At 41.0% G+C, this 22626-nt stretch overlaps 1 protein-coding gene across 3 annotated transcripts in view; it reads left to right on the forward strand.

Moving 5' to 3' along the window:
• AQR (aquarius intron-binding spliceosomal factor) overlaps positions 1-22626 on the forward strand; it is a 2539865-nt gene that overhangs the window by 2414313 nt on the left and 102926 nt on the right. For all 3 annotated transcript variants that reach the window (XM_044073871.1, XM_044073874.1, XM_044073872.1), the window contains one exon: positions 22084-22258. In XM_044073871.1, the coding sequence (XP_043929806.1) occupies positions 22084-22258 (175 nt within the window). The remainder of the gene's footprint in view (positions 1-22083; positions 22259-22626) is intronic.

Here is a 22626-nt window from a genome sequence, read left to right on the forward strand (position 1 = left end):
TGGTCTCTCTTTCTCTTCCATTAAGATACATGCCTCTGCTATTTCTGCTCATTATAATACAGACCCTCCAATCTTTTCCCACCAGCTCATGAGACAGTTTCTCAGAGGAGCTAAGAACTTAAGACCTCCTAGATCTCCTTCCATTCCTGCTTGGGATCTCAACTATGTTTTGGAAAAACTAACCTTGCCTCCTTTTGAGCCTGCCGCCTCTTCTGACATCAAGTTTTTATCTTGGAAGACAGCTATCCTGTTAGCCCTAACCTCTGCCAGGAGAGTTTCAGAGTTACAAGCTCTTATGGCTGTGGAACCTTATATTATTTTTCATCATGACAGGGTGCTTTGAGGACTAAATCCTACCTTCATGCCTAAGGTGGTTTCCAAAGTGGCTTTAAATCAATCTATCCACTTGCCAACTTTTTTCCCCACTCCTCAAAATAAAGGGGAAAGGATATTACATTCCTTGGATGTACACAGACAACTACGTTTTTACCTGGACAGAACCAAGGACATCAGAAAATCAGAACAATTGTTTATTTTTTATGCTTCAAGTTCCCAAGGTAAAGCCATTTCAAAACATACCATTTCTAAATGGATTGCTCATGGAATCAGATTTTGTTATTCTCACCATGGAAAGCAAATCCCAGGGAGTATACGGACTCATTCCACCAGAGCTGCTGCCATTTCTGCGGCCTTCCTCAGGGGAGTTCCTACCAAAGACATTTTGGAAGCTGCAACTTGGAGTTCAGTGCATACTTTTTCTAAGCACTACAATCTACCTCTCTACTCTAAGTCTAGGACAGGCTTTGCCTCTGCAGTCTTGCAGGGCCTTTTAGTCGCCCCTTCTTCTTTATGACCACCTCCCTTTCTTTCAGCTTTGGGATTCTACTTTACAGTCATGACTGCAACAGTGAAACACGATGAACATAGTACAGTTGTGTACACCTACCATAAATGTAGATGTTCGAGTGTCTTCACTGTTGCAGTCTGGGTTTCCCTCCCTCCTGTCCCCTCTTATTTTTACTTTTGTGTGGTTCCTTTTTTCACCATTATTCTGAGGTGTATTTGCAAAGGATATGGGACCTTTCTCATTTTGGGACTCCTGACATCTGGGGCAAGAAAAACTGGAGAAGATGGCGTCGGCTGTCAGCTTTGTACTCCTGGCGCTCTGACGTCAGGGAGCATGGTTGAACAGCTGACGCCGGACCCAGACTTTGGGATTCTGGCCGACCGAGGACTGCCTGCCGGCAGGGGAGAACCCTACAGTCATGACTGCAACAGTGAAGACACTCGAACATCTACATTTATGGTAGGTGTACACAACTGTACTTTCCTTCAGTGTTACTGTAGGTCTCTTGGCAGCCTCCCTGACCAGTTTTTGTCTCGTCTTTTCCTCAATTTTGAAGGGAAGTCCAGTTCTTTGCAGCGTCACTGCTGTCCCATGTTTTCTCCACTTTTTCATGACTGTTTTCACTCTGTTCCATGGTATAGCCAGTGCTGTGGAATTTTTTTTATACCCTTCTCCTGTCTGATACCTTACAACAATGAGATCCCTTTGATGCTTTGTAAGCTGTCTGTGAACCATGGCTTTTGCTATAGCAGGCAACTGAGTAAATGTCAGGAAAATCCTATTAGGACAGCTGAACTATATTTGGGGTTAATCAGAGTCTCTTTAATTGATGGCAGGTGTACACCCAAGGAGACTGAATGCTGTAATTAAATCAAAAGGCGCTTCAGCAAAGTATTAGTTTAAGGGTGTGTGCACACTTATGCAACCAGCTTATATTATCATATTAGGTCATATTAAAGGTGGGAAAAGTTTTGAAATAATTTATTGTGGTCTCATTTTTTTATATCACAAAAACGTGGCATTTTAACAGGGGTGTGCACACTTTTTAATATCCACTGTATATTTTACTCTGAGTGCCCAACTCTTATGTTGTACCTTAACATTATGCACATAAGTGTATTTTTAAATGTGAAAAATGAGTTTTGTTGTCTTTTTTTGGCTCATAAACCAAAACGTTGAGCATCTGTATAAATGAAACACTTCTTATTTTTAATGATTTCCTTGCTGAACATTTACACTCACAACACCATATTACCTCTAGTTTTGTTTTAAAGTTAGTCATCTTTGTTTGTTAAACATGAAAACCTGATATTTTCTGTTTTGGCAAGCTGGTTGCACATAACTTAATCTATTACATAAAACAGTCACTTTTGTGTTGACATTGTTTGTGCTGAATACAATGATGTTTGTAGCAGAAATGTTTCTGCTTTAATCTCTCTGTTGTCCAGCTTAAAAGTCAATATTGTTGCAGTAAACAAGGATATGGTGAGTACTGCCACTGTACATGAAAGTATTTTACATGACTTCTAGAATCTGATGATGCTGTTCCAGCAGTGATACGTTTCTGTCAATGCTGGTAGAGTGGTGATACATTTTTTGATGATGCTTATAGCAGCATGGAGATAAAATGCATTGAAGTCTAACTCAGAGATGTGCTTTTATCATACCGTTTTATATTGTTTTGTTATTTGAATAAGTGCGTATGCAAGTAGTACATTTTAATATTTTACAGACTGTCTGCCTTTCCATTATGTTCAGTGTCTTGCACTTGGTAGTTAATAATATATAGTAAAAAAGTTGTGTGGCCCACTGTCATGAAGGAAAATGTTTCCCCAATGGGAAGATTACTGTGTTGATATTTTGAACACGGTCTGTCTGTACTTTAAGAATGTCTATAGTGTGTTGAATATGATGTAGTGAAGAAAAACACAACACACACACGCGTCTGTCAGGTGGTCAAACTATAAAAAGTTTGAGCACTTAGACATCGAACACAAATGTATGAATTTCGTCAAAACAAACAACAGCAAGAAATGATAAAAAACAACAGACAGTAGTAATCTCCCAAAGACAAGTTTATGTAAGCACTTTCATTGATAGACAATACAGCAACTTCTTCAGACATCAGATAAAATCAGTTCACTGCTTAAATAGCATACAAATTATGACATCACAAATCAATCAAGCAATTAAACTTTAAAAACCCATTAAACTTGATTCATCAAGAATAAAATTAATTTATAAACAAGTTCACAAAACCTAACATGATTCAAAACCCACTTCTAGAATTATATCAAAGCATAAAATATATATATGTATATTGTATATCAACACCAATATGTTTTTTGATTCAAATGATGAATTTTTTTTATTTATAGGTTCATAGGTAGGTACTAGGCTATCGGCCCAAGGGCATTTATAAGCCTAGCCAGAGTGTGTCGGCTTTCGCCGCCCCCATTGATTAATTAACTGATCCTCTGTCAAGCAGAGCCAATGAAGTGATCCCAGAGGTGTATTTTCTGTTACCTGTCCACTCGTCAAGGTTTCTCTTGAAGAGTGTTCGTGAAGGGCTCTGCCTGATGTCATTTGGAATTTTGTTCCAAAGCATGGGGAGTCTCTGTGACAGGAATCTATCCCTCCAGCATGTTCTATTTATTGTTGTGGTGAGGTTTAGCTCACTAGAGCGCGTGGCTCGCAGTGACTTGGATTTCTTTAGGTGGAGCATGTCCATCAATTCTGAGTTGAACATGGCTTTGTAAATCAGGCAGAGATCACCTCTGAGTAAGCGATATGCCACTGAGTACAGCCGGAGATTTTTCAGTCGGGCTGCATAGGACATATGTTTGAGACCAGTAATCCTCTTGGTGAGGTACTTTTGTAGTCTTTCCAGCTGCTGGAAGTGTCTTGTGAGGTGCATCCCAAATGGGGCATTGTACTCTGTGATGGGTCTAATGAGTGACGAGTAGAGGGGCACTATAACCTCTTTATTTCTAGACGCGAACCCTTTAGTAATTAGATGGGCCACATACAAGGATTTCCTAACTACTTTCGCAATATGGTTGTCAAAGGAGAGATTACTATCTACCTGGGTCCCCAGATCTCTTATTACCTCTTCTGTATTAAGGGGGCTGCCACCTATGTGGTAATTCGTGGGTGTTTTGTTTTTCCCAAATGGGATGACTATGCATTTTTGTGTTTGGAGGTTCCCAATGTCTTTGTTAATGAGTTCCATGATGATCCGCTCCATAGGCTTGCAGACCAAGATAGTGAGGCTTATGGGGCGATAGTTACCAGGGTCAGTTGTGGCCCCTCCTTTGTGGAGAGGAATAACCTTTGCTGTGTGCCATTCTATGGGCACATAGCCTGTCGAGAAGCTGAGATTGAACAGCGTGTTTAGGTGGGGGTTAGTCCGTTCTGTAGTTTGTGCAAGATGCAGCCTGGGACACCATCTGGTCCCATTGATGCTGTGTTTTTGGCTTTTGAAAGGGCTGTTTTCACCTGTACGTCTGTGATTTTTGGGACACTATACTTTTCCGGTGTTGTTGTGGGCCCTTTTGGAGGTGAGAGGGGGGTGAAGTTTGCACTGAATTTATCTGCCAGGATGTTGGCAATATCAGTAGGTTCAGTATATTTTGTGCTATTTTGCACTAGTTCAGTGCATATCTGAGAGTTGCCACTTAGATTCTTAACATAGCTAAAGAAGGCTTTGTGGTTATTTTTTGAATCCTTGGCTATTTTTCTTTCGAAGTAAGCCTTGGATGATTTCATGAGGGACCTCAGTTTCTTACTGATACTGATCAGGGATGTCTTTCCTTCTTGGGATTTGCTTTTTTTCTGAACTAGTTTCCTCCTCCAATTGTATAGCCTGTTTATTGCAGGGGTCCACCAAACTGGTTTCCTTCTGTTAGAGGAGTGAGTCTTGGTTTTGATAGGGATGGCACGATCCATGCATCCTTGTAGGTGCTCATAGAGTGCATTTGTAAAGGTTTCTGCATCTTGGGCAAGGTTATCCTTTAGGGTGGGGGCTTTGAAGCTTACCACCTCTGTCTTAAGTAAGGTGAAGTTTGCTTTAGAAAAGTTTTTTACTGTGGTTTCTTTAGTTGGGGGTGGTGATGGGGTGTGGACATCCAGAGTAATTAGTTTATGGTCTGATCTAACCAGTGACGGGTTGACCTCCGGTGTGGAACACCTGTCGCCCATGTTGGTGATGACCAGGTCCAATATGTTTTCACCTTTGGTAGGGGAGTTTACCAGCTGATCCAGGACGTGTGAGTTGATGAAGTCCAGGAAGCGCTGGGCCTGGGAATTTGCACTCGAGTAGTTTTCCCAGTGAATGGTAGGGTAATTGAAATCAGCCAATGTCAGGGTGTTTGGTAAGACCTTCATGTTTTCCACTGTCTCCATAAAGGTGGAGTGGTGGTCCTGGGTCATGGAGGGTGATCTGTAGCAGGCCATAATTTGCATTGCAGATTTGCCCGATGTTAGTTGCACATGGATGATCTCAGAGGTATTGTGCTGCGCCACTAACCTGGAGGTGTAGGTATCCTTGATGAATATGGATACAGCCCTTCCTTTTGTGTTTTGGTCCATGTTCTGTGGCCGAACCTTTTGTTATGAGTTGTAGCCCAGTAGTGCTGGGGTGCTCTCTGGAGCCTTGAACTAGTTTTTAGTTACTGCACAAATGTCGACGTTCTCCATACTGAGGAGTACTTCGAGCACATGCATTTTGAGATTTAAACTCCTGGCGTTGAGTAGCATAACCCTCAGTTTTTTTTTAATTGTGCTGTTTATGTAGGTGGGTTTGACTTTTGAGCCTTGCCTAAAAAAGCACTATGGGGGCAGCAAGAACCTTGGTCAGTATTCGAAAGCCTAGGGTTGACAGGTGCACGCCTTCTCTTGCGAAGCATAGACCTTTATCAAATAAAATATCTATAAATAAATAATTAGAACACACTACCACAATAATTTACCTTTCCAAGGCTTTCAACTTCAAAATACATTTCAAAGAGCACTGCTCATTCAGTCCAGGGTAAGCATAGGCGTTTAGCCTCAGTTGCCAGTATAACTCTTGTTCTTCCAGGTGTAGTTGCCATGCACAAACTACAGAACGGACTAACCCCCCACCTAAACACTCTGTTCAACCTCAGCTTCTCGACAGGCTATGTGCCCATAGAATGGCGCACAGCAACGGTTATTCCTCTCCACAAAGGAGGCGCCACAACTGACCCTGGTAACTATCGCCCATAAGCCTCACTATCCTGATCTGCAAGCCTATGGAGCGGATCATCATGGAACTCATTAACAAAGACATTGGGAACCTCCAAACACAAAAATGCATAGTCATCCCATTTGGGAAAAACAAAACACCCACGAATTACCACATAGGTGGCAGCCCCCTTAATACAGAAGAGGTAATAAGAGATCTGGGGACCCAGGTAGATAGTAATCTCTCCTTTGACAATCATATTGCCAAAGTAGTTAGGAAATCCTTGTATGTGGCCCATCTAATTACTAAAGGGTTCGCATCTAGAAATAAAGAGGTTATAGTGCCCCTCTACCCGTCACTCATTAGACCCATCATAGAGTACAATGCCCCATTTGGGTTGCACCTCACAAGACACTTCCAACAGCTGGAAAGACCACAAAAGTACCTCACCAAGAGGATTACTGGTCTCAAACATATTTCCTATGCAGCCCGACTGAAAAATCTCCGGCTGTACTCAGTGGCATATCACTTACTCAGAGGTGATCTCTGCCTGATTTACAAAGCCATGTCCAACTCAGAATTGATGGACATGCTCCACCTAAAGAAATCCAAGTCACTGCGAACCACGCGCTCTAGTGAGCTAAACCTCGCCACAACAATAAATAGAACATGCTGGAGGGATAGATTCCTGTCACAGAGACTCCCCATGCTTTGGAACAAAATTCCAAATTACATCAGGCAGAGCCCCTCACGAACACTTTTCAAGAGAAACCTTGACAAGTGGACGGGTAACCGAAAATACACCTCTGGGATCACTTCATTGGCTCTGCTTGACAGAGGATCAGTTAATTAATCAATGGGGCGGCGAAAGCTGACACACTCTGGCTAGGCTTATAAATGCCCTTGGGCCGATAGCCTAGCACCTACCTATGAACCTATAAATAAAAAAAATTCACCATTTGAATCAAAAAACATATTGGTTTCCATCACTCTTCACCTGTTCAATAGCCATATCAGAAAATCTATGCCCATCATTTTCCATTACGTGCCTGGCTAAAGCATTAGTATTCATTTGTCTTCTAATATTGTACTGGTGCTCATAAATTCTTTCTTTTAAGTGTCTGTCAGTTTTACCGATGCAAAAACGAGTACAATTTTGGCACTGGGCAAGATAAATGACCCCTGAACTTTCACAACTGAATCTGACCTTTAAATAATAAAAACAGTTTGTAATACAAAATCTATCAGAAATTCAGTTAGATGACAGAATTTGCATCTTCCACATTTAAACATACCGACTCTACTAGCAATAAAATTACACTTTTTCTCCAAAAGATTTTTGATGTTACATCCATGCCTAAATATCAAGCTGGGTTCAGTAAGAATCTTCCATAAGAACTACCCAGTTTTTAGATAAAATGTTTCTAAGAGCTCCAACATCTAATGAGAAAGGGATACTAAATGTTAATGAATAATCCAAAATGCTGTCAGGCAATTTGCCAGATGCCCCATTAGAAACATCTAAAACATTTAAGTCAATGGGTTCATATCCACCCCCAATGATAGGTTTAAACCATCCTTCATCCCTCTTCATTACTACTTAATTTATAACTGATGTCAAAAATTCCATAGGGTAAGACCTGACCAGGAACATGTTCTTCAAATGCTCACATTCAGAAAGAAAATCCTCATCAAGAGTGACCATCCTGGCAACTCTCACAAATTGGCCTTTGACCACCGCCTTCTGGTGGAAGGGGTGGTTGCTGTCATAATGAAGGAAGCTATTAGAATACGTGGCCTTTCTAAAAATTCTGGCCACATATCTTGTATTTGGTCTGTCCTTCAAAAGAAGAATATCAAAGTAAGATATATACTCAGACCCAAATTCAAAAGTTAAATCCAAAAAATAGGATAAACCAGAAATCTGCTCAACAAATACAGAAGCTTGGGGGGTGATCACCTTTTAAAATAATAAAATTGTCGTCCAAAAATCTGGTATACCAAAAAACGTGTTCTTTATAAACTTCACTCTTGCATAAGTACGCTTCCTCCCAAAAGGCCATCATGCAGTTAGCAAAACGTCCCCCACAGGGGGAGCCCATGGCTACCCCTGACCTTTGTAGGTAGTAATTACCATTAAACAAGATGAAATTGTTAGAAAGAATAATATTGAGTAAATACTCAAGATCTATTTCATCACTAGGGGCACCCTTCTTATGTAAGAAGTTCCTTACCCATTCTATGCCCATGGCCTGTGGGATGACAGTATATAAATCCTTAACATCAATTGTTAAAAAAATTATATCCAGCATCAAATGTTAAAGAATTCAAACTGTTTAGGAAATCCCATGAATCACGGCATATTTGAGGGACATCCTTCAAATATTTCTTTAATAAACGATCCACAAATCTGGCACAACCATACGTAATACATTTCCTTCCATCCGCAATAGAACGGAAAGAGGGATTCATCACACTCCTGTGAATTTTTGGATGTCCAAACATAGTAGGGGTTAAGGGAGCCAGGATGTTAATATAGTTATATACATGTATGTTAATTCTAGACTCAATGAATAAATCATTGAGGTGTGATCTAATCCGCTGACATGCCCCATTAAATTCATTTAAAGAAACCAGCAAATAGGCATCCGAACTAAGTATGTTCAATATCCTATTATTATAATCATCTTCATTCATAAAAACCAGGCCTCCACCCTTATCAGGTATTAAGACCCTAACATCAGCATTTTTAAGCTCCCTTAAGGCATCCAATTCAACAGCTGAAATGTTATAACTGTTAGCATATTTGAAAGTACTATTTAACATATTTCTAATGTCCAATTCACACAGTTGTTCAAATATAGCAACAGTCTTCTGCAATATTGGATTGAAAACACTAGATACTTTCAAGTCATGACCCACAAAACACTGATTACCAAGCACAGCTTTCAAATTCAGTTTGCGAGTAAAAATTTTAAGATCTAACAAAGTGGCTGCTAGGTCAGCTCTCTTAGTTGGAACAAATGTTAGACCTTTTGATAAAAGTTCAATAGGTATGGGAGAAACATTAAAATCCGTAAAATTATAGATCTTAAAGTCACCTGCAGAGTTTGTTAATATCCGTAAATTAGTGCTAAAACTGTCTGCATCATCATCAATTTCCTGTTGACCCTCGTCACAGGCCACTACCTCCTTTGTTTGTTGTTCCATTTCTGTCGGCAGTTGTTGGAATAACGGCCACCTGGTTGCTGCTGATTCAACTGCTTGCCCTTCTGAAAACCGTGGTCCATGGATTCACTGTTATTAGCACACTCCTGTAGTCGTTCACTATGTCTTACCCCAGAACCAACATCCTCATGAATATGCAAGCTTCCTTCCAAATCGGAAGCAACCAAAGTTAAGTCCTGGCCGTCATGTACATTTGTATTGTTCACATCAACCAAAGGAGAAATGGAACTAGTCGGAAGGGGATAAGCTCTACCATTTAAGTAATCCAACCTCTCCCTTTCTAACTTTTTATTTTTAGTGTCCTTCATTTTGTTCAAAGCACTATCAATGCTACTATAAATCTGCTGGTAACCAACTCTACAGCGTGTAAATTCAGTGTCTCTAGTAACAGCAGATTCCAGACTTAACAGATCACTCTTTAATTTTTCCATGTCAAGCTTATAATGTTCAATCAACAAATGCAAAAAGTCACAGAATGAAAGAGCTGTAATAGTTTGCGATGGAATGCAGAATCATGCGCAACCCCCATAGGGAATCTCCATTGACGTAAGCCCTTCGGGATTTGGCGTCTGCTAATACACTCTTCAAGATATAAAATCTCAAGCTGTAACTTTTTATACTTGAAAAGCTTGAGATCAAACATTTTTAAATTGGCCACAATGTTATAACTGTTACATTGTTCATTGTTGGCAGTAACAGACACTTCAGTCATGTCAGGAGGAGACATCGGTTCACTCAGATAATTCATAAGAGAAGGAGTAGTAACATTACCCATAGTTTGAGATCGATGCTCATTATTAACAGTCTGTACTTTCGGCAACTGACTGTTAGAAATTGTTGCCTGCCCAGGAGGTAAGCTCAAAGAAGCAGAGGAAGTCCCAATGGTTGGAAGCCTTAGAAGGGTAAATTATTGTGATAGTGTGTTCTAATTATTTATTTATTTATAGATATTTTATTTGATAAAGGTCTAGAGTAATTTCACCATTTGAATCAAAAAACATTGGTGTTGATATATAATATACATGTATATTTTTTATGCTTTGATGTAATTCTGGAGGTGGGTTTTTTAAGCATGGTAGGTTTTCTGAACTTGTTTATAAATTAATTTTATTCTTGATGAATCAGGTTTATGGCTTTTTAAAGTTTAATTGCTTGATTGGTTTGTGATGTCATCATTTGTATGCTATTTAAGTAGTGAATTGATTTTATCTGATGTCTGAAGAAGTTGATGTATTGTATATCAACGAAAGCGCTTACATAAACTTGTCTTTGGGAGATTACCACTGCCTTTGTTGTTTTTTTACAAATGTATGAATGGCAAAGGTTCTAAAAAAAGCTACAGCAAACAGAAAACCTATTTCTTACAGGGCAGCTTGCCCTCTGAATAACATGCTACTTGTATATATAAACTGTAAGATCACACTACAGTGGGAAATGGGCAAATTCTCGGTCTCCTCTTTACCACAGCATCACACATCCAACAACCAGTAATGCTCAAAAACTTTATTTTCAAACTATTTAGCTTTTATTTCAAGTGCTTGAACACTTGAAGGAAAACCACATACGCACACATATAGCCCTCAATTTGTAAAATTAGAACTTTGGTATTTTGCAGTGCAACTGCCTCCCAGTTCTTTTAGCCACTGTTAACCACTATGCTGACCTTCGGGTCACTCCTTCCATCAAAAAAAGTTAAATATTTCTCCACTATCTACCTCCCAAAACATTGTCATAATGTATGTTAATGTGTGGTACATGATAAATAATCAGGCAATCCATACCCCCACTTTATTAGCTTATCAAAATATACATACATTTCCCTGCTGGGAAAAGTACAGTTTTGAAATTTTATCAACTGTTTGCTCCCTGTAGTTGAAAGCAGGTTTCAAAATTTTTAGAATTAGATGATATTTAATATATAAAAATAAACATGTAGCCCTGAATATCAGTAAAAAGTATGTATATGATTATATTTTCTTTACTGGGAAATATTAGATGTCCTTCTTTTCTCATGTTGCAGTTTTCATAACTGTAGGGAGGTCGCTGCCTGCAGCACTGGGCATCTGGTCAGTATACCAAAGTCTCAGGATCAGGGATATATGTTATGTTCCTTGTCAAGGCCATAAACCAACTCCGGCAATAAAAGTGACGTCTGCACGTACCCCCTTCAGAACTTTTCTGCCGCAGTGATCTATGAACCTCCTATCTCCAGCTCCGGGAATCAGTTCATTCATTTGTTTTGGCCGTCCGATACAGATAAGTGCCCCTTTGGGGTTTTTGTTACCTTCTTATTGCTTTTCAAACATACATGTCATCTAGAAAGGGGAAACGTGCTTGTGGAAAACAAATTCTACATAAGAACACGCATGGTAAGTGCTTATTCTGTTTAGGTTAAGGCCACGACCATAGGTCTTGTGATATTTGCAAATCTTTTGTACCTAGCATGCTTCACAGCCATCTGGCCGGCTTAAAGCTTTATTTAGAAAACCAGAGGCTCTGGCGTCTAACGTTAGGCATGGAGGGTGAGGTAGGTACCTCCAGCAAGCCGCCTCGGAAGAAGGCCAAGAAAGTTAGGCCTGACACCCATGCCGCACCTTAGGAGTCCGGTGAGACTCTTGAGGCAGATATTAGCCCAGGGTCTCATCAGATACCCATTTCACAGCTAGAACTGGGAACCATGGTGGAAGCCAGTTCTGCGGAAACACATAGTATGTCTGCTAAGGTTGATTGGCCATCAGCCCCTAATGAAGAGGGAGAGCCATGGCTAGGTGCGTCAGATAGGCCTACTGTAGCCTTTCCATCCTCCCAGGCATCGGCCTGTAAGTCAACACATCCTTCTACTCCTTTACAGAGGAAACAGAAATTAAAACATAGGGAACATAAAGAAGCTGAACCAGCTCCTGGATGGGAAGTTTTTTCCAAAATTCTTTTCAGGGCTTTCCAGGCCCTCCAGTCTCAGGTACCTCTACCAGAACCCTACACCTGTGCAGGCCTTAGGGAATTCAGAAGAGCTGTCTTCCTCTGATGAATCATTTATCTATTGCTCCCAGGTAGAATCCCTGAAGGACTTTATTATCCCTGAGGAGGAGGAGGACTGTATTAGTCCTGAATCTCCAGGAGAAGAATTCTTCTTTGGGGACACCATTTCTGTGATGTGAGAACATTTTAAGTGGCAGGCCTCAAATGTCTCTGAAAAAAAAGAGATGCTTTGAATTATTGCAGATGGACCAGCCCTCTCCATCTACAGTCCCTCCCCTGCTTACAGCCTTTCATGATGCCTTTCCGGCTGCATCCTAGACCCCTGACTCTTCGCCCCCAGCTTACCAACATTCAGATAGATTTTATAAAGTTCCCCAGGATACACAGTTCTTATTCAAGAATCCCCCCCTGCAGACCCTGCTGTTATTGCAGTGTCAGCAGATCAATCATCCAGACAGCTGCCCTCCAGCTGTCTGTTTCCCAATGACAAGGGCAGCAAATTTATGGATAGACTACGGAAGAAAGTGTATAATTCTTCCACTCTAGCCATCAGAGCCCTAAACTATCAAAGTCACATGGCTAGTTTGTTTTAGATATCCTATCAAAAGCCTCTGCACTGATTCCAGATGTGCCAGACTCTCCTGCTAAGTCACAAATCTCTGCCCTGCACTCTACCACCTCTCAGGTGACCAGGCACTCCATAAAGTGCAGTTATGATGTGGTAGAGGCATCCTCCAAATCCGCAGCCTCGGGTTCTGTCCTGAGAAGATATTCTTGGGTGAGGTTACAGCCCCTTCCCATGGATGTTCAGACCAAATTGCTAGATGCACCTCTTAGTAATAAGGCCCTTTTGGTGTAGCCTCTGCAGCGCTCCTTAAATCCCTACAGGAGAAGGACAAGGAGCTACAAAATTGAAAGCATTTGTTAGTCTCTCCTATTCCTAGGTATCATAGACACTACCCTCAAAGGACCACCTTTGTTAGGAGGCAATCCTCTCTTTCTGTTGTCCCACAGGCTAAGAGACGGAGGCAACCTAGAAGACACTCCACTCCTAAGCAACCTTCCTCCTCCACTCGTAACTCCCTTCCGGAGCCAGCCTAACTAGGACAGAGCCCCTCCACTGTGACTCAAACCTGTTACCCAACTCCACTCCCTTATCCCTCTGCCTCACCCTTTCCCTACCCTCCTGGCAGAAAATAACCTCAGAGGCTTGGGTCCTTTCCATCATGCAAAAAGGATACTTTGACTTGGTGGGCACTTCCTCCCTTTCAGGGGACAACCCAACTGCCTACAAGTCAGCTTCATCTCTTCCCCCCTTTTTGGATCATCTCCAAACTTAGGGCAACATAGAATGAGTACCTCCAGAGCAGACAAACAAGAGGTTTTACTCCAGGAAGTTTTTGTTTCCAAGAAAAGATGGCCCTTTGAGGACAATGCTGAATTTGTCTCTGCTCAATCTATTCCTCAAGGTGCCTACCTTCAAAATGCTCACCTTGCATCTCCTCCTACCCCTCATCCCTCACCAAGCCTTCGTGGTGTCCCTGGATCTAAAGGATGCTTAACTTCATATTCCTGTTCACCCCAGCTACAGGAAGTTCCTATACTTTTCCATGGGTTCCTTGCATTTTCAGTTTTTTGCATTGCCATTTGGGCTCTCCAAAGCCCCCAGAGTATTCACAAAGTGCCTAGCTCCAGTTATCGCCCATTGCAGAGTGCAGGGCATTCAGATATATCCGTACCTAGACAACCTCTTGATACTTCACCAGGATTGCCACACCCTCCATTACCACTTGGGCATGGTGTCCAATACCTTGGTAAATCTGCGGTTCACTGTGAACCAGGAAAAATCTCACCTGACACCCACCCAAGACCTAGTTTTTTTGAGGTGCAGGATAAAAACAAACCAGATGACAGTTTTCATTGCTTGCCAGAAGGTAGAAGCCATCACACATTACCTCCAAACACTCCTCTCCCTCCAAACCTTATCAGACAGGGAATTCCTGAGGGTCCTAGGCCACATGGCATCCTTGATACCCATGCTTCCCTTAGCAAGGCTGCATGTTAGAAATTTTCAGTGGGTACTGAGGAGTCAGTGGAACCAACATTCACACCCCCTGGATATTCCTCTACCTCTTCTCCCATGCCTTAAAAAAGAGCTGCAGTGATGGATTGCAGCCATATGCCTCAATCAGGGTATATCTTTGCAGATTCCTCCACCCTCATAGCAAATCTTTACAGATGCTTCAGACCTGGGTTGGGAGCCGTTCTGCAAAGCCACAACAAACAAAATTAAGTTCAGGGAGAGTGGTCCTTCCTCAGACAAAGGGACAACATCAGTACCAAAGAGATGAGGGCCCTTTTCTAGTCTTTCCACCCAGTTCTCCTACAAGGCACTTTAAAAGTTGTCACAAACAATATGACTGTCCTGTGGTATAAAAACAAGCAGGGGGGACAAGGTCCTACCTGCTCTGCAGCCTGGCAGATCAGATTTTGTCCCTCGCTGCAGAATTGCATATTCACCTGCAAGCAGTGTACATTCCTTCAGCAGAGAATGTGATGGTGGACACTCTCAGTAGAACCTGTGCACCCTCTCGTGAATGGATGCTTCACAGCGCGGTGTTTTTGGCGCTTATTCAGAAGTGGGGTATTCCTCAGGCAGATCTGTTTGCCTCCTCCCAAAACAGGCAGATGCCTCTATTTTACACATGGGATCCACATCTACAGGCTTGGAGGGTGGCGCCTTCTTTTTTTCTTGGGCGGAGATGTATCTTTATGCCTTTCTCCCCTTCACACTGATTCAGAGAGTCCTTTTGAAGATTCAGAGGAACAAACCATAATCCTGCTGGTGACTCCCTTTTGGCCAAGACAGCATTGGTTTCCCCTTCTTCACCTACTAAACAAGTGCAATTACCACAGGTTACCCCAATAATTCAACCTACTCACACAAGACAGGGGGTCACTCATACACCCTCAAGCGCTCAACCTCGGACTCACTCTATGGGTAATAAGAGTTCTGATCCCCTTCAGACACCTATATTCAGAGGACATGCTCAATGTCCTGCAGGAGGCCAGGAAACCTAGCACCAGGAGAAATTATGTATCAAAATGGAAAAGATTCTCCAGGTGGTGTCAAAAGAAAAAACAGGACCCCCTTTCTTAATCCTTTACCTATGGTTCTTTATTACTTGTGTGAGCTTCTACATTCAGAACTGACTTACTCTTCTGTTACACTTGTCAGCCATTTCCACTTGTCTACCTTTGGTTCATCCCTTGACATCCAAATTAGAGGTAAAACTATTCTTAAGAGGGGTCCTCCATATTAGACCCCCTTGAAAACTGATACCGCCTTCATGGCACCTTAACTTTGTCCTTGAAAAACTCACACTACCTCCTTTTGAACCAGCTCACTCAGCATGTCTGAAACTATGTACTTGAAAAACAGTACTGCTGGTAGCCCTCACATCCTCCAGGAGGGTCTCATAAATTCAAGCCCTGACGGCTACCCCTCCGTACCTAATCTTCCATAAGGACAGGGTCACCCTCAGGACTAACCCCTCGTTCATGCGTAAAGTGGTTAATGAACTTCCTTGAATCAAGCCATTAACCTTCCTGTTTTTTTCCCGCAATCTCAAAATCCATCTGAAAAAACCCTGCATTCCTTGGATGTTCATAGACAGCTCAGGTATTACCTGGACAAGACCAAAACCATTAGTAAGTCTGACCAGCTGTTTGTCTCCTTTCACCCAAGAGTCTTGGGGAAGGCAGTCTCTAAACAGACTATATCATCATGGATTTCTAAAGCTATCTCTGCCTGTTATTCCTTTCATGGAAAGGTTTTAACTACCAATGTGAGAACGCATTCTACTAGGGCAGCTGCCTCTTCAGCAGCCTTTTTCAGGGGGGTAGGCTATGCTTCCATACTGGAAGCGGCCACCTGGACCTCAGTCCATTACTTTACCAAGTCCTACAAGCTAGACTTGGTCTCTAGAGCCAGAAGTGGGTTTTCTAGGTCAGTTTTACAGGGTCTCATAGACCAGGCCCATCAAAGTACCTCCAAGGTTCATATCTAAAGCTTGGGTACTCTCTGTACAGTTATGAATACTGCAACTTGAGAATAAAAGGACATGGAATAGTTGTGCAAGAACTTACCGTGACCTTAGATGTCCTTCTCTTCAATGTTGTAGTATTCAGCCCCCCCCCCCTCCTGCCCTGTTTTGTTCATCTGGAGGACTTTCCCCTACTTTCTATCCATCCAAACAGGACACTGTAACAGGCACATACATTTATTGGGCTCCTTGGGCCTAGTGGCATATGTGGGTCTGAAAAGCTTCCTTTCCTTGCTTCCCAGGGGTACTATTGTATGCGTCAGTCATTTCTGAAGGGGGTACATGCTGATGTCACTTTTATAGCCAGTGTCAGTTTATGGCCCTGACCAGCAACGTAGCATGTACTCCTGCTCCTAAGAATTTGGTATACTGGCCGGATGTCTGGTGCTGCAGGCAACGACCTCCCTACAGTTATGAATACTGCAACATGGAAGAGAAGGACACCTAAGGTTATGGTAAGTTCTTATACAACTGTTCTTTCTTTGTTGGTGTATAAACTGACTGCCAGAAGATTGATAGTTTGCAGTAATATGTGATCATGAGGTACAATATCAGGAATTCTGTGATTCACTCTTTGTTACTTAAGACACACACACAAATCCAAAACTCTAGTAAACCACCTGTGTAGGTCTGGGGATAGATGAATCCAATTTGAACTCTCCCAGATGGTGATCCATGATGAACAAGCCAACATTTGAGCAGCTGATCCCTGGTTCTTCTTACCTGCTCTCTTACTAAAGTTGAGGTTATCTAATAGGATACATGTACATATATACATATACATACACGCCTACACACACAAATATACAGCTGACTAGATATTCTCACGAGAAAACATGATTTACAGCTTTGAAAGTTTTCTAACTGCCTCTAGTACTTTGAAGCAATTTATAGAAGTTTGGAGTATGTGATACAGAATCAAGAATATTTTTTGCAAGGATACACATGTACATGTGCGCATATATCGATATATTTGTGTGTGTGCGTGTGTGTGTGTGTGTGTATGAATTTTTATATAGTATGTTACTTACCATCTATCCATCCTCACCCCTTTTCCAAATTTTTGCACATGGGGTTGGGGTGTCACTTAAATAGTGACAATTGTGTAGAGCCTAATTATGCAAAAAAATGAGGTAATTTCAACATTAATAATTTTTCAAGAGGATAAGTTTGTAATTTAGATTTTTATAAGTGTTTTGAGAATTGCTTTTTATTGGTTCATTGAAGTGATGACGTTACAGAGCTTTCCTTTTTAACTGTTTGCAAACAAACTAACTCCTCGCACCATTATTGATAACCAACTAAAATTTGACCTATATGTCCAACAGAGCATAAAAAAACACCAAAAAGTAGGCCTACTTTACAGAAATAAAAATTACATTCGTGCAGAATCCAGACGTGCCCTTGCTCGAACTTTCTTACTACCCACCCTACTCTGCGCCTCCCCTATCCTGACAAACCTACAGTCTTCCCTTATTCACAAACTCGAATCAATATACAATAACGTTGCTAGATCTGCTGTAAATCATCCCTACTCCTCCCACCACTGCCTGGCCCTACAGAAACATTACTAGCTTGAACTGCCACATCAACTTACTGTCACTCATCTCCAAACTGCTCACTCCCTTCCCAATAACCCCACTACCTCCCATCATTTTCCAAATTTCTGTCCTTTTACACCCCCAGTCATCCTCTTTGTAGTTCCAACCAACTCTTTCTACTGACCTATAAACCCTGTAAAAATATAGGCAAAAACTTTTATAAATTCTGTGTTTCTCATAGCTGGAGCAAACTCCCATTACATATCAGAAGTATAGCTCATGCCAACAGCCGTAAAAAGACACTAAAAGATCACCTGCTTAACTCCAAGATCTGTCACTGCAATCACCACACTTAACCTCCAGAATACCGTTGTCTATTCACATTCTGTAATCTCTATTTAGGAAGTGCCTTGGCATTACTTCTAATTCTTATAAATAGTAGAACATGCTGTCTTTTCAGCACTGTGATTAAACTGTTTGTATGTTTATATTTTTAGTACTTCCACTTTGTGTCAACTGTAATATGTTCTGTATACCATTTCAGTTTATACTCTTATTTTTATCTTATGTATAATGTTTCTTTTACTTTTTATTGCTGTAGATGTTATTGGAGCTTTTTTCTTCGGGTCTCCACTGAAAATGTGTTTTTTTTTTTTTTGTAATTCAGCTGGACCAACCCGGCTAACAAATGTGAAATAAATAAATAATAGTTGTTTAGCCTGATGCTCTTTCAGTGTTGGATGAAAGCAATTGTGTATTAGTCTTTACACAGCACTCCTGCTTTGGCCTCATGTTATTGTTTATATTTAATTGTATTGGCAATGCTATATCTATGTTATTTTTTGATGCTTGTGTGCACACGTGAGTGTATGTATGTTTGTACTATAAAACTAGTAATCATATAGGCAAATCACTGACATACAAGTCTACAAATAAAATCTAAATTCTAGTGAAAAAATCCATTTTATCAAACATATAAATGGATCACAGAAGGAAAACAGTTCCCTTTTCTGATCAGTTAAAGTAGTACACTTAATTCGTGTAGTACCGTTAGGGATAAGGTGTTTAGTACTTCACTGTGTAGGGTTGGGGTAGCTGTAGAGTTAGTTAAACCTGAGAAAGCTCTGTATTTAAATATCTTCACCATCCAAAAACTGTGCAACAATATAGACCGGAGACCAAACATATACGTGTGTGATTGAGCTTCACACAATTTGTTGAGCTCAACTTATTAAAAGTAGAATATTGGATTTTCTCCCCTTTCAGATCCATAGTAAAACATATCCTTTAGATTGTCTTAGAGATGGGTAGGGTTGTGGTTTAATCATATGGTTTCAGTCAACTGCAATTCGATCACAATATATGTTCCCTGGGAAAATAATTGTTTTCTTTTGATACTTTACAGGTTGATTACTTCCCAGTTCATTCAGCCTTTTGAGCATTGTCCAGTACTATGAAGTCTGTGCTGTCTAATTAGGAAACACTTATGTGTATCCACTAATAACCTACACATATATTTTACCCCATTGGGACTATTACGCCGTTGATGTTTTACAGTTTAACTGACTTGCAGTGTTTTCAGGTAATGCACTGTACAGCATATAGTATATGAGTAAACCTTTGATTTACTGTATCATTCAATCTTCTTCTTCTACTTTTGGCTGCTCCCATTAGGGGTCACCACAGCAGATCATCTGTTTCCATTTCTTCCTGTCCTCTGCATCTTGCTCTGTCACACCAACCACCTGCATGTCCTCTCTCACCACATCCATAAACCTTATCTTAGGCCTTCCTCTTTTCCTGTTACCTGGCAGCGTTATCCTTAGCATCTTTTTCCCAATATACTCTGCATCCCTCCTCAACACATGTCCAAACCAACGTGATCTCGCCTCTCTGGCTTTGTCTCCAAACCTTCCAACCTGGGCTGACCCTCTAATATACTTGTTCCTAATCCTGTCCACCCTTGTCATACCCAGTGCAAATCTTAACATCTTTAACTCTGCCACGTCCAGCTCTGACTCCTGTCTTTTTGTCAGTGCTACTGTCGCCAACCCATGTAACATAGCTGGTCTCACTACCCTCTTGTAGACCTTCCTTTTCACTCTTACTGGTACTCGTCTGTCACAAATCACTCCTGGCACTCTTCTCCACCCACTCCATCCTGCCTGTACTCTCTTCTTCACCTGTCTTCCACACTCACCATTACTCTGAATTGTTGATCCCAAGTATTTAAACTCATCCACCTTCACCACCTCTACTCCCTGCATCCTCACCATTCCTCTATCCTCCCTCTCATTCACACACACATATTCTGTCTTAGTTCTGCTGACCTTCATTCCTCTTCTCTCTAGAGCATATCTCCACCTCTCCAGGGTCTCCTCCACCTGTTCCCTACTCTCACTGCAGATCACAATGTCATCTGCAAACATCATAGTCCACGGGGACTCCTGTCTGATCTCGTCTGTCAACCTACATTTGTATCATTCAATAAAAGTGTATATTTCCCACTGGGAAGTATCCCAGCTTGAATTTTCAGTTAAGTTCCTGTACCTTCTGGTATATACTGCACATTCAGAAGTCCATATTAGGAATACTTACATAGAAATATATACATGTATAAAACACAAGTAACTAGTAATCACTAAAAAAATAAATTGCAGTTTTCAGTTAGTATGAGTGAAAAATAATTTAGATAGTCACTATCTGACCTGTTTACAAAATGTACTGTTGAATGTGCATGAATTGAGAATACAGTGCTTTGGCTAACCTATCGTCCAACTACCAGGTTGCAGGGGGCTCTGCTTTGAAATGAAGCTTAAGTGGTAAGCACTTAACCTCAGTTGTTTTCTAAACAATGGACAACACTGCTTATCCCAGACGGTGATACTGTGTTAGGGAGGAAAGAGCGACTGTATTTTTGATTAGCATTAAGCACTCTCCACCTCTGGATTCACATTGGGGTAAGATTTCTTTGGCAAATCATTTGTACTTAAAAATTCTCTCTGGATGAAGCAAGAGTTTTTTTTTTGACAAATAGAGTTTTGTTTGATGTTACACACACAAAAAAAGAAGTTTTTGATACCCATTGCAATAGCTTTCTGGTATCAAGTTAATGAAGGACCTGGGAGTGGGGAGGGGTTAATAACCCATTGTAGCAAGTCTGACCACTTTGACTTAATTGTATTTTCATATCAAGAAAATAAAAAAAATGTGAGTAGTATTCTGTTATGAATCGGGATAATTTTCCTGTTACCTTTCCTCAGATCAACATGAGAATGGCTGAACTACAAGTTCAAAACATACTTTGCCTGATTTGAGCTTGATTCCCAAAATATAGTTTGCATACTTTGTGAGACTGTCACTTCACAAAATTAACACTATCTGGAAAAAGCTATTGGGCCTAGTGAGTTTTGTCCAGTTAACGAAAGACTAAAATAAAATGTTAGTAAAGAGCCCATTACATGCTGACACAAGTCAAACTTTCTGTTAGATGATTTATTTCTTTTCTGTTTGTCTCTTGACGATCTTGGACCATTATGTTTGCTGTTTATACTACTGCAACAGAACAAGTGGCCATAAAACTGGACTGTAGTATATGGAGTTCTATGATTATGCTTCAAAAACAGTAAAAAATAAATAAATAAATAACTGGCAGAAACAAGGTTCATATATAAAACCTCGTAACCTTGACTGATTGATTGCATTTATTTACCAGGATAGTCCACTGGACAATAATCTGCTCCTTTTTAGTGGAGGACTTGGAAAAAAAGCTTGTTATAATATGGTTCATAAATTACACACTAAACAAAGCTTGACTTTACTGCAGAAACAACCACACAACTAAAAGACAGGCATTAACCTTGAAAAGTTCATCAGCAAGCAAGGCTACAGAAGAACAAAAGTCTAGGTTCGATCAGTCAGTCAGCTGTTGAAAATGTTTCTTATCTATGCTTGCATTACTCTCAGACAGTGGTTCCCTCAGTTTAGAATGCAAGTCAGTGGAAATGCAGTCCCTTTAACATCATTCAGAAAAAAAACTGGTAAAGCAAAAACATGTTGCACTGTTGAAGGGATGATGCCTTTCAGCAGGAAGTAGATGCTACTTTGTAAACTTTATTGGTAAGAATTCTCCTTTATTATTTGCATTTACAGTGATCTGTTTCTTTTGTTTTGCAGAGATGTACGACGATTAGTTGTTGCTATGTCCAGAGCCAGGCTTGGTTTATACATTTTTGGGAGAGTTTCGCTGTTTCAGAACTGCTTTGAGCTGACTCCTGCTTTCAGCCAGCTTACTGCTCGACCACTTCAGCTGCACATCATTCCAATGGAGTATTACCCAACAGAAAGAAAGGTACAGAAACATTCTCATGCTCTCATTAGTAGTCCTTCATTGTGGTATTTCCTTACACATAATTGAGCTGATGTCCTTCAAGGATGCATCTGCAGTCCTTACATATGGGTTGTCCTGCCTCAGGCAGCCCTTCGGTCGGCCGGATTCCAAAGTCTGGGTCCGGCGTCGGCTGATGTCGCCCTTTCCCTGACGTCAGAGCGCCTGGGGTATAAAAGTGTCAGCCGACGTCATCTTCCCCAGTCTTTCTTGTCGCGTGGTGCCCGAAGCAGAAGCAGTTCGCAAGTGCCGGTCGGCCAGCTCCTGTAACTTCAGCTACCGAAGACTTCAAAAAGCTAAGTACCCCGTTGGGGACTCTTTCTTGCCTCAGC

This window comes from Protopterus annectens, chromosome 6.part0 (genome assembly GCF_019279795.1).
Source record: "Protopterus annectens isolate FY-2018-M chromosome 6.part0, PAN1.0, whole genome shotgun sequence".
In the NCBI taxonomy this organism is placed as follows: Eukaryota; Metazoa; Chordata; order Ceratodontiformes; family Protopteridae; genus Protopterus; species Protopterus annectens.